At 45.7% G+C, this 13101-nt stretch overlaps 1 protein-coding gene across 1 annotated transcript in view; it reads right to left on the reverse strand.

Moving 5' to 3' along the window:
• LOC117429801 (membrane-associated phosphatidylinositol transfer protein 3-like) overlaps positions 1 to 13101 on the reverse strand; it is a 44956-nt gene that overhangs the window by 21047 nt on the left and 10808 nt on the right. The window contains exons 2-5 of the mRNA XM_059000739.1: positions 11542 to 11637; positions 6627 to 6734; positions 784 to 860; positions 229 to 449 (exon numbers count right to left, since the gene is read on the reverse strand). Coding sequence (XP_058856722.1) covers positions 229 to 449; positions 784 to 860; positions 6627 to 6734; positions 11542 to 11637 — 502 coding nt within the window. The remainder of the gene's footprint in view (positions 1 to 228; positions 450 to 783; positions 861 to 6626; positions 6735 to 11541; positions 11638 to 13101) is intronic.

Genomic DNA, 13101 nt, shown 5'->3' on the forward strand with positions numbered 1-13101 from the left:
CTATTAAACTGCATACGTCACACTATGACAGGTTCAGTGTTTTTTTCGTTTGTCAGTCGATTCCAGTATCCCAGATCCACTTGCAGCGGGACTGCAGCAAGCACTTTGATACGATGACCAGACAGCGCATTAGTGTTAATACATGTAGGGTTAAATCAAACCACCTCTTTAAAGAAAAGCCCAGGGGCGTGCGAGCCAGCAGGAATGCCAAGGAGCCCTGCAGCTTACTTGGAGACGAGGGAGAAGGCTTCGGTGCAGATGGCGGAGCAGGGCACCAGCTTCATTTGCACGCGCTCGCTGGCGGCGGGGAAGTGCGCGCGGGCCACCTTCTGGAACACCGAGCGGAACGTGTTGATGTCCGCCATCTTGGAGTTCTGGTCCCCTCCCCCGCTGTCCAGGATGTTCCCCCCGTGCAGGACCAGGATGAGGATGTGGGTTCGACACACCCTCTGTGAGCAGACACGAGACAGGCAGCAGAGCTGGGGTCAGCTACAATCACTATTACAATTAGATTTACAATTACACTAAACAGTAACATAAACCACTACCCACATTAACGAGTTTACTCTGTTTATTCTAAATAACCCAGCAATAATAATCACAGCTACAATTGGATTGGAACCTGAATGCAATGGACAGAACAAGACGATTTTGTGTTTTGTCCCACTTGAAATGAAATGACGCAGCATGCAAAACAAGCTTTGTAAAGCTCAGGGGAGCACGACAAAGGCATGGCAAAGGGATGAGGACACAAGGCTGCCCTCAGGGTCCGAGCTGTCATACCTCGCTGTCCTCCATGCCGTCGATGCTGCTCTGTGCAGTACAGCGCCCCCGGCCCAGCACCGCTCGATACAGACTCTCTGTGGGTGAAATCAAGGGGTTAGAGATTCCAGCACACTGCAATCACGCAGGCTGCATTTCAATCACAGCCTCTTCAAGCAAGGACCAAATAACACAAACAACATCAAAAGCAATTACGTGGAGCTCGAATTGAGAAAACTGCACAAAACTGACAACAGTGTGCATATCACGGGCCAGGATCAAATGAGAAGGATGGCTGCTGCCGGCACGTCTGAGATTCATAACTAAAGCAGTGTCATAAACTTTAGCACTTAACTGAAATGAAAATGGAAAAAAAGGTCACGCTGCAAGAGCACTGAGAGAGTCAGATGAACATTCACCGTGCTGGACTTGCCCTGCCTGTCTGTTAGTCATGTTTACAGCTGATCCAGTGTGGCTGACAGCCCAATCAGACTTGCTCAAGCGAACGGGAACACCTTTCAATTGATGGCACCAGTGCAAGGGCTGTGTGACCTCGCCTCACACGGAAGGGGCAGAGCTGACCCCTCCAACATCAAATGTTTCTCTTCTTGCACCTAGCCTGAGGGAGAGCCTGTTCATTCCTATAACAATCCCAGCCTCTCAGACATTTCAAACTGGGTTTTTCTCGGTTTCAAGTGGAGCTGATTTGACTCAGCGGTGTTCCTTTCAGTCCATTCCAATCCAGGTCCTTGATTAACACCTGGGCTCAATTAAACAATCAAATTCTGGCTGAGATTGACACAGGGCGGTGTTATTCAATAATTGGGACGGGGCTCGGTTGTACCAGCTTTGCGCAAGTTCACACTTAGCTTCGTTATAGCAAAAGCCTTTACTGCCTGATCAGAGAGCTGGCTCACATTCAATGCTCTTCATGTAACATCCCTGGGGGGAAAAAATGAAAAGAGAAACACTGTCTCCAAGTGAAGTGCTTTTCGCTGCAAGAACAGAGATTATTTATTGAGTGGGCCTCTCATCAGCAGAGCCTCCTCCCTGACCCACAGCGCAAAAGCGTTTTTTGTATTCATGTCGTGAATACTGTTGAATACTTTTAATGCACAAAGAGCCCTATGTTGGAGAAAGTGCTAAGGCAAAGGTACATTTTTCAGAGAAGGATTAAATGCTTTTCAAGCTAGCAAGAAACTACAATTTAACTGCCCCATCCTGCATCTAATACCTCAATCACACTGCCTGTACAATGCGCGATCATCGCAGTCAGAACACGCTTCGAATGCAGCAGTGACTCCCACGTGCATCACAATGGTGCATTGTTTAGGTGTGGTGAGCATGGTACAGTAGGAGTTGTTTCTTGTATACTGCTATAATAGTTTTGCTATTCTCAGAAAATTCGCCTTTGCAAATACGTCCTGAAGAGTCCTCTAGTGTATACTTTGTACACAGTTCTGTGCAGCATGCTTTCCTATTGACTTCGCTATCGCTGTTTAAATCTCATGCTTCTGTGACAAGGAGCTGATCTGATTAACCCTCTCCCTCGCCCACCCCTCTCCCTCTGATAATCACACTGCAGAGTCCCTCGAATTAGTGTCCCTCGAGTCACTGAATCACACTGCAGAGTCCCTTCGAATTAGTGTCCCTCGAGTCACTGAATCACACTGCAGAGTCCCTCGAATTAGTGTCCCTCGAGTCACTGAATCACACTGCAGAGTCCCTCGAATTAGTCTCCCTCGAGTCACTGAATCACACTGCAGAGTCCCTCGAATTAGTGTCCCTCGAGTCACTGAATCACACTGCAGAGTCCCTCGAATTAGTGTCCCTCGAGTCACTGAATCAGACTGCAGAGTCCCTTGAATTAGTGTCCCTCGAGTCACTGAATCACACTGCAGAGTCCCTCGAATTAGTGTCCCTCGAGTCACTGAATCAGACTGCAGAGTCCCTCAAATTAGTGTCCCTCGAGTCACTGAATCACACTGCAGAGTCCCTCGAATTAGTGTCCCTCGAGTCACTGAATCACACTGCAGAGTCCCTCGAATTAGTGTCCCTCGAGTCACTGAATCACACTGCGGAGTCCCTCGAATTAGTGTCCCTCGAGTCACTGAATCACACTGCAGAGTCCCTCGAATTAGTGTCCCTCGAGTCACTGAATCACACTGCAGAGTCCCTCGAATTAGTGTCCCTCGAGTCACTGAATCACACTGGAGTCCCTTGTCACTGTGTTTATATTTTCTATACTGTACTCTTCTTATTTATACACTGCTCAACCCACTGGGATTGAAAACTGCAGCCTCTCCCTCCCTCTCCCCTGGGGGGGGGGTCTTAGTTTAATGATTCTCGAAGACAAAGTGGTATTTAGCTCCTGCACTGTTAAGATTAATTGTGTTGTGTTGTACAGCATTGCAGCGTTCACCAAGGGACCCAATTATACAGCAGCTGGAGCATTAAAACGTCCTTTGACCTAACTCAACACATCCTATAAATCAATTCCCAAGAAACATGTCAGCTTTACCAAGAAAAAAACAAAAAACACTGCAGCAGGAAATCAATTAAAATCAAGTAGAATACCTCGAAAGAAAGGCGCGAGTCGTTCATCACGGTTAGGAGTCCGACTGCTGGGAATAGGATGCTAACGGACTTAACAGAGGACTGATAATAACTGAGTGTGGGAATGTCCACATAGTCCAAAGAGAAATCAATAAACATGAACTGAGGACCCCCCCCCCCCACCTGAGAATTAAGGGTTAGTTTGGGGGGGGGGGGGGGGGGGGGGGAGTGATCCTGATAGCTGGAAGGCTTCATGGGGAGGGTAGAGAGAACAGAGAGAGAGAGAGGTTTAGATGTTCATTCAGATTTCGATGTTCGTTTGTCAGTTTACTGTTTATTTGTGTTCCCTGTTCCTCTCTTCCTCTGATAATCGTAATTGTCTTGTCAGCGAGAGAGAGAGAGAGAGAGAGAGAGAAGGGGAGGTAGCTCGTCTCCTGGGCGCTTGCACACACACACACACACATGCAGGGGGGGTTTTGGGGATACAAGGTTTGACCCGAGGAAGGGTTCAAAGTTTGTTCTGCGGTATGAATTTGCTGTGTGTTGTGGTAAATAGTTTGCTGTTGAAATGGCTTGAAACTTATTTTCTGTTGTAAATGTGTGTCATTACACAGCAAGAAAAAACCTCAAACAGCACAGTAGGGAGATGGCTTTGGAAGACAGCCTGCTCAGAGATAAATGTCACAGTGATAGGCAGAAGGAAGGAAAGAAAGAAACCACACTGTGCAGACATCGATTGCCACTTTATCCATTGAATGTCATCTGCAAAAAAAGAAAATAAAATGCTTTTGTGCTGCCCCACACATTGCTTATTAAGCAAATGGAATTCCTGATGTATAGTCTGCATTTCACAGCATATGAATCAATCAAAACGTTTATTTACACAGAGGAGTCAATTGAGAATAAATCCTCCTTTGCAATGACGAGCTGGCAAGAGGCTCCCAGCACCACAGCAAGCAACATCCAACACAAGAAATAAAACAACACATCATCAGTCATGAAACAGAACTCAGCAGCAACTTAGCAGGCAATGTTAAAAACACCAGTCCTTTAAACGACTTCCCTACAAGGCAAGAGCAGACCAACCAACTGGCACGTGCAGTAATGGCTTGGTCTATCGTTGGGGCAGCAGTGTGGAGTAGTGGTTAGGGCTCTGGACTCTTGACCGGAGGGTTGTGGGTTCAATCCCAGGTCGGGACACTACTGCTGTACCCTTGAGCAAGGTACTTTACCTAGATTGCTCCAGTAAAAACCCAACTGTATTAATGGGTAATTGTATGTAAAAAAAAAACATGATAGCTTGTAACAATTGTAAGTCGCCCTGGATAAGGGCGTCTGCTAAGAAATAAATAATAATAATAATAATAATTGCAGTAGCAGGGTGTGACCAGCAGAGGGGGCCGAAGTGAGCTGGAATGTTCTGAGCAGGGAAAGCCTGGGAAGGCCCAGGGGAGCCCTGGGGTTAGGGTTAGGGTTAGGGAGTGAGTGACCGCGGCGATTCTGCCTGGAAGGAGTGCTTGTTGGAGACGGCTCAACTGCACAGCATGTGTTTAGGAGCGTGTGTGGAATACAGATCAACAGCATTGACTCTGAACAGAAAAGGGGCTTCAAAGATCACGGGTCTCCTCCTGCTTGGCCAGGTAGTCCTGCTTTCCTCACAGCTGCACAACGGTTTCATTGTGAACTCCCAAAACTCCCTCTAAACGTATCCCCTTACTCATAGAAAAACACACACACACACGACAGGACTCCCCTGAGAATGCAGGAGCTCATTCATGGTAAACCTCTGTGGATTTCTGCTGTGGGGATGCACAGTGCTAAACAAACAAGTCCTTTTTTTATGAATGAAATACAATTTCACATTCATGAAGTGGATCTAGACTTGCCAGCAGTTTGAAGTCGTATTTGTTTAAATTATTATTATTATTATTATTATTATTATTATTATTATTATTATTATTATTATTATTATTATTATTATTTTTAATGTGCTACTGCCTACGCAGCGAAGCTTAGTTATGGATATTGTCAATAAACCCGAGGATGAAGAACGTAGATTACATCCGGGTGCGTAACATGTAAGCAATTCAGCGATGTAACCTGGAGCTAACAACACAGGCATTCATCCAATCCATTTCCATCCTTCAAACCTTATTGAAAAGCCGGGGGGGGGGGGGGCATGGTTAGTTAAACCTTGCTTCATTTATTTTTTCTTTTTCCCAAATCCTTGTCCAGCCCGCATCGGAGCTAATATTAGCCCACAGATTACAGGGCAGACAATTTTCTTATTGAGGTGTTGGAGGGATTTGGGGGATAAGCCTCTGGGCATGAGGGTATTAATCTTCAGGACAAGCTGGTTATCTGTGCAATGCAGCCCTTCTCTCTGAATTAGTCTGGAAGCACGTTCTTATACCAGGTAGAGAAACAAAGCGAGCACTGATCACAGGAAACGTCTGCATTAACAGCCTGTAGCAACTGCCAACGATGCATTCAAACTTCACATTAGACTTCTCATTTTCCCCATGACACAAATATCAGGGGCTCCAGTTTGTTTTTCATTTAGGGTCAGTTTCAGGTTATGCAAATAGACTGCAGCCTGGTTATGAAGTCCCTCTCTCTCTCTCTCTCTCTCTCTCTCTCTCTCTCTCTCTCACAGTACAGCAGTTTTTTGGCAGGGCATCATATTCCATTTTATATTTTCACATGACCCCTGCTCCCCCCCCCCCCCCCCCCCCCCCCCCCCCCCCCCCCCCCCCAAGTGCTGTGATTACATATAAAAACTGTTATCCTGGAAGAACCAAAAAACCCCACTGCTGCTCCTGCTGGCGTGCAGGGAAAGGAGCAGAGCAAACGGACATGCTCAAAACAATGACTGATCTCTATCTGCCCCCCCTGGTTACCTTGCGGCTGGTCGATGTGCCCCAGGGTCGCGATCTGCCCCCTCTGGTTACCTTGCGACTGGTCGATGTGCCCTAGGGTCTCGATCTGCCCCCCCTGGTTACCTTGCGACTGGTCGATGTGCCTTAGGGTCTCTATCTGCCCCCCCTGGTTACCTTGCGACTGGTCAATGTGCCCCAGGGTCTCGATCTGCCCCCCCTGGTTACCTTGCGACTGGTCGATGTGCCCTAGGGTCTCGATCTGCCCCCCCTGGTTACCTTGCGACTGGTCGATGTGCCCCAGGGTCTCGATCTGCCACCCCTGGTTACCTTGCGACTGGTCGATGTGCCCTAGGGTCTCGATCTGCCCCCCCTGGTTACCTTGCGACTGGTCGATGTGCCCCAGGGTCTCGATCTGCCCCCCCTGGTTACCTTGCGACTGGTCGATGTGCCCCAGGGTCTCGATCTGCTCCACCAGGTCATTGGAGTTCCACTGGCTCATGCCCAGCAGCATGGCACTCTTCCCCTCCAGCACATCCTCTGGAACAGAAACACACACACACAGGGTCACAAACCAGGAAGCTCCTAAATCCTTTATTTTCCTGGAGCTGTCTTTACAGTGAACGTTAAGGATTCTGTCCCCTGCATAACCACGAAGGCAGTTATTTTTTTTCACAATACATTACATTGTATTATAGATCAGAACTCAGTTCTCCAAGAAGCATGACTGCAGACAGGAGAGCGTGTTGAAGAGCCCCGAGTCTCTACAGAGAGAGTTTCGACCCTGCCTGTCAGACATACAGTGAGCACACACACCGCTGGCACAATCATACGCTCTAATAAAGAAGACAGCGTGTGTTCTCCCTTAACCCCCAGACACCCAACAGGAATTTCAGGCTAGACTCTCTTTTATTAAAGCTTCAGAACACTTTCCGGTGGCTTGCCTCTTGTGCAATGCTATTTTTAAACAGCATCGAGATTGCTTTGAGATGAACCAGGCCACGTATTGAACTGCTCTTCCAAGGAGGGTAAAAACACAACAAAATACAAAAACGTTTGTGTCTGCCTTCAGTCTAAATAAAAGTCCCTGTTAAAACATACCCCTCATTAGCAGAAGAAATATGTCCCAAGTCCCTTTGGTGCCAGCTCATTAAAACGTCACTGCTGAAATATTTATCTGCAGCGAGTTACTTTGAGAGAAGTGACAGCCTGGCACCATTGTTCTTGCAGAATGAGATACGATACACAACGCTGTGCAGGCTCTGCACTTTATCCAGTTCTGACATTAAATTCCACTTCCAGGTACTTTCAGAGTATCAGCGCCGGTAGCTTCCATGCATTTCTGATCTCATCTCACGGACAGGGGACAGGACAGAATCTGTCAGGGCAGTGCATCGCACAACACCGCCCGTTACACTTACTAACACATAAACTCGTGCTGTGCATTTTCTTAATAGATTGTTAGTTAAAACACAGTAACCTGTTTATTAAGTAATAAAAGGGGTCAGCTTAAACTGTTCAGCAAGCGTCCAAGCCCTGCTTACACTGAGGCGATTCCCAGCATGTGAAAGAGAGAGCTGGCTACAAGATTTTAAACAACTGGATGAGATTTCAACCGGGATAAAGCTACTGGATGTGTTTCTTAATAATAATTCATTCATCTTTGACTACAAGAACAATACCAAAAGACTAAGAAAGATTATAGAAATAAATAATGAAAATAATGATATTATTATTAATAACACAATGGTTCATTTGGTTCAGTGAAGATTGCCTTTTCCGGACTGAAGTACACACCACGGTCTGTCACACAGCCTTTTTGTGTTGGAAGAGGAAAAGATAACTGCGATGTAAGCAGCTTCCCCACCTGCTCTTAACAATCAGGGCTAGACCGTCTTAAATGAGCAGCGCAGTAATCTCTGATTAAAGGAGTTTCTCCTCGTCACCGGGACAGAAAGATGAGGGAGAGGGGCAGGGCTGGGGGTATGTGGCACACCCTGGCACGAGAGAAAGGGGCAGATTATTTACCCTCTCCAGCTCTGCCCTGGTATTGTATATGCCACCCTAATCCTGCAGATGAAAAGTGTCCCAGAGTGAGCGATGAAAACCACGTGTTTAATGTGTCTACTTGTCACCCCAGCTTGCACATCTCTTTAGCAGTAATACCTAGTCCAGTGTGTCACTGCACTGAAACAATGACTGATTTTGACTCTGATTCAGTGTTGTGCATCATTAAGCAGGGTGGTCTGCTTGAAAACGAGCAAAATACCAGTTTCCATGAATTAACTACAGACAGTGTACACACACACACACACATAATTCCTAACTCCTGGCATTCTCGTACCACGTCCTTCACAGCGATATTGTGTTTTTTTCTCTCCTCTTATGAGTACATTCGTCATTTCTATATGAAACACATCCATCATCCACGCTGCACGTCTATTACAGCGATACGCTGTCAAATTAAATTCCTTGAACGGCTCCTTCATCTGTCGACAATAGCAAGCCTTGATTGACCGAGGGGCCCCTGCAGAGAAAACCAATGATTTGTATTTGATTCTGCTTCTACCCTGGAATAACACAATACACCGCACTGCCTGATGGATCACTTTCTATATTTCAATACTTCAATATTATCACACTGCTCGATCATTTTAGGATTGTCTTCGGTCCTCTAGCTGCACTCACTGTGTTTTTATACATTCAGATGTTCGTTTGCCAGGACAGGAAGCCACTCAGGAACCTCAGCTCGGGACTCTTCACTTGCGAATGACTTGACCCTTAATCAATGATCACAACCCCTGTTGCTGCGATTTGCCCTCCTTGATTATAAAATGTGTCTCTTGTACTAATGGAAACATTCCAGGGAAGAGGTTTTTGGTAGAATCCGACTCTGTTGTAAAAGACTTGGAAGCAGCCCCTAATTGACTTGAAAATCCAGCCCCTTCAAAAGAAATCAGGCCCTTCGCTAAAACTAGAGGATGCATTGAGAGCACTCAGAGACAGCCGCCTCCCTCGCTAGTTTTTAAATCTCAACTCAGAAGACCATTATCTCCTCACAGTCTCATAACCCCATACACTATGCGCCTTGTAATCATCACTGTGTTTCAGGGACTGCATTAATACAACCAGGACCTAAATTCCTCTTAGCAGCTTCAATTAACTACATTAGAACCTGGTTGGAGTAAAAACCTGGACTGGATTGCATCTCGAGGGCCGGAGTTGAGTACCACTGTGCTATAGAATGAACGGAGAGCACTGCAATGAGCTTCACCTGTGTCTGCAGGCTGACTGTTAGGAGTTATTCATGCAGCTATAAGAGAAGAATAATGCAGGGCTAGTGCCTCTTCCTCATTGTAAAGTATGCATCGATTGCTATAATAACTAGATCTATTAATCCAGGTGGAGTCAGAGAGGCAGCCTCTGAAACAGTGTGCAGTCCAAGTGATTGCCCAAGAGAATCATGTTTCATCATCAGACTGCAATTCAAAGAATAATCATTTAAAAAAGCGAGAACTGTTTGAAACAAAATGCTCTTCGACTTATTAACAGCAGTTCAGACTTTATAGTCTCTCTCAAGCCATGAATGTGCAGCACAGCTCATAAAAGAGGCACAGGATACTCCCCGGTAACAACAGCTACACCTCCAGATAATTACGAGATCGCAATAATGTCATTTTATTTAACCTGTCAGAACTGATGCAGTGTAGAGTACAGTGACTGTCATTCTCAATTACTGTCTGAAAATGGAATGGGGGGGACGGGGGGGCCGGTTATAAATAGCATTAAGATTACACAGTAATTAAATAATAAGTTGCAGCATATCCCTTTGTATGAAAACATGCAAAGACTATTGCACCCGGTGGCTTATTCCAAGCATTTAGAATTCTCTGTTTAAAAAAAGTGCTTCCTACCTTTCAGAATTTTCTTTGAATCAGCTTCCATTTCTGCCCTCCCATCCTTACCTAATACGTTTATTTCACTTGCGTTTACTTTCTAGCACTGAATCATTTAGCCCTTTATAAACTATAATTGAATCAGGAAACTGCTACTCTTTTAAAAGCAAACTTTACCGTACAACAAAAACTTCACTCTTTGTTGTGAGCCTAGTTTCTAATTTCCAGGTTCAAAGTGTGGCACATGATGTTGTGTACTGGAGCCTCAATATGTCATGTCTGGGGGAGTGGAGCTGAAATGGTGAAATGATCAAACAGCAGTCTGGGGGAGGATTCGTTAGGTATTTTCTAATGCAATTTAGTTCCTCTTTCATGGAGGGACCGACGCAGTCTCTTTCATGTGTGGCTCACTCCTCCTAAGAGAGGTGATGTCAAAGTGCTGATGAGTCAAGCGCAGTGCTCTGTGTCAGATCAAAAGACTGGTAAAGAGCTCCGAGCTGCTGCATGACCCTGAATCTCAGCGTAGGAGAAGGGGGACAGGAGGGCAGGGGGGTAGTGCTGTGTTTAAAAACGCTTGGGCTGCAATTGTATTTAAGTTTGGGTTTGAGTTTTTAATAGAGCACAGTTGAGATTATACCCCCCCCCCAGTCTTTAATTGAGGGGTGACCTGGAAAAAAAATTGATAACCCACAATTTCATTTATTTGAAGTGTTTGTGTTTTTCGAACACTTTTTTCTTCAGAATACCATATTTGTTGATGGTAATTTTAAGCACAATGTGGTGACTCTGACATTGTGGGATATTGGGTTTCTCAAGGACTCCCTCGATAAATACGTTCAAATTGTTCTGATATCCTCAGCAAGGTGCTTTTCCTTATAAGTGAGGGTATTTCTTTAAGAGAAACGCAGCTCCTGACTCTGCACTGAGGGAATCTCTGCAGCACAGTCATCGGCACAGACCAATATTAAACCAAAGACATCATTTAAATGTGTTGTGAATTGCAATCCCTGCTGACGTTCTTCCTGAAAACCTTAAAAAAAAATAAACTGGGATGCTATTAAAAATAAAACCAAAAGCCTTATTTAAAAAGTTGCATCGGGTCAGAATAAGATAACTTTTTTAAAAATGTTTTAAGCGTTCCCTGATTCAATATGTGATGTGTATGTGTGTGGGGGGGGGATATGTGTGGGAGTGTGTGTGTGTGTGTGTGTGGGGGGGGGGGGGGGAGGGGGGGTGTATGTGTGTGAGTGTGGGTGTGGGTGTGTGAGTGGATGTGTGGATGTGTGTGTGAGTGTGTGAGTGTGTGTGTGGGTGTGTGAGTGGATGTGTGTGTGAGTGTGTGTGTGTGTGTGTGCGTGTGTGCGTGTGCGTGTGTGTAATTACAGTTGCACTGTTAAACACAGTAAATATTAAAAGGCTTAGTAAAGAAGACACCCAGCTCCATGACGAACCCCGAGCATCGAAGAATTCCTCGTCTGAGCTCTCCACCGACTCATGCGCTATGTTCTGCATCCGCCACTGGGGGGAGCTCTGCTTGTGGGAGGCAGCTGGGAAAAAAAGAACAACAACAAAAAAATAATCAGGAGGGACAGAGGCAATGTGAGGCAGGCAAACAAAGCCCACTAGCCTTTAAATCTGGACTCGTCTGTCACAGCAGCACAGAACCACAGTCTCGGTTTTTGTTTTGTTTTTTTTTGGTGGGGAGGTGGAATTCTTAATCCATTTATTCCATTCACGCAAACCCTTTCAGTCGGCGTTCGTTTCAGTTATTCTTTCATTCACTTGTTTATTCATTAAGACCACTTCCTTTCTTTAACTGCCCTCTTCATTTCCTGCACAACAATGAGCGCTTTGCATTCACTCAGAGACACAAACTCTGCTGCCTTGCAACCAGACAGCCCTGCGCTCAGAACCCAGGCCATTGTAATTCTGCGCTCAATTCCTTGTGTACCTCAAGGAGCGGAAGGGCTCAGTGTAATGCTGTGCAGGATCATTTCAATGGGAGTTTGCCTGAGAGAGGGAGAGAGGCGTGGAAACACTCCCTCTGTTCCTGTCGTGCCTCCATTCCAAACCGCTCAAACAACTCTGGCTGACATGATTAGCTTATCTCAGTTCTTTTAGGTTATTGCAAATGAAAAAAAAAAAAAGAAGATATTTTGCATGCAGCTCTGTCTGTAGTCAGATTGCCATCGTCTGCCGGTCGCCCCTGGTAATCTGTGTCTTTCATAGAGGGGAGCGAGAGAGAGAGAGAGAGAGAGAGAGAGAGGAGGGAGAGAGAGAAGAGAGAGAGAGAGGAGGAGAGAGATAGAGAGAGAGAGAGAGAGAGAGAGGAGGGAGAGAGGAGAGAGAGAGAGAGAGGGAGAGAGAGAGAGGAGGGAGAGAGGGAGAGGAGGAGAGAGAGAGAAGAGAGAGAGGAGGGAGAGAGAGAAGAGAGAGAGCGAGAAGAGAGAGGACTCAGAGAGAGAAGAGAGAGAGAGGAGGAGAGAGAGAGAGAGGAGAGAGAGAGAGAGACAGGGAGGGAGAGAGGGAGAGAGAGAGAGAGAGAGAGAAATCGCCCATAGAAATAAAGAGAACGAGAAATTAAATCATTCTTTTTTTGCCACCTCAGGGATATTCCATCCTGTTTATTTCTTCAGTAGCTCTGTTGTAGACAATTGATTCAATTCAATCTTTTTTTTTGTTTTGTTTATTTGTTTTTTTGGTTAAAAATAATATATCAGATATTCGGTCTGTATCTTGCCCACAAAAACAGAAAACAAACACCACCACAAAAAGCCCTGCTATCACCCAGCTGTTACAACACCCACTCACTCTCCCTCCGACACACGCACACACGCAGCTCAGCCGCTGCCAAATTCCAACCTGTCAGACTCACATTTTGCTGTCTTGAAATGCAAATGCTGCAAATTAAAACGACCTGCTTTAGAATCCCAGGGTCACAGTCATCAAATTCCTTTTTTTAGTTTCTAGTTTTTTGTCATTTTGAAACGCAAGATTAAAACCCCCAAACT

Source organism: Acipenser ruthenus, chromosome 26 (assembly GCF_902713425.1).
Source record: "Acipenser ruthenus chromosome 26, fAciRut3.2 maternal haplotype, whole genome shotgun sequence".
In the NCBI taxonomy this organism is placed as follows: Eukaryota; Metazoa; Chordata; class Actinopteri; order Acipenseriformes; family Acipenseridae; genus Acipenser; species Acipenser ruthenus.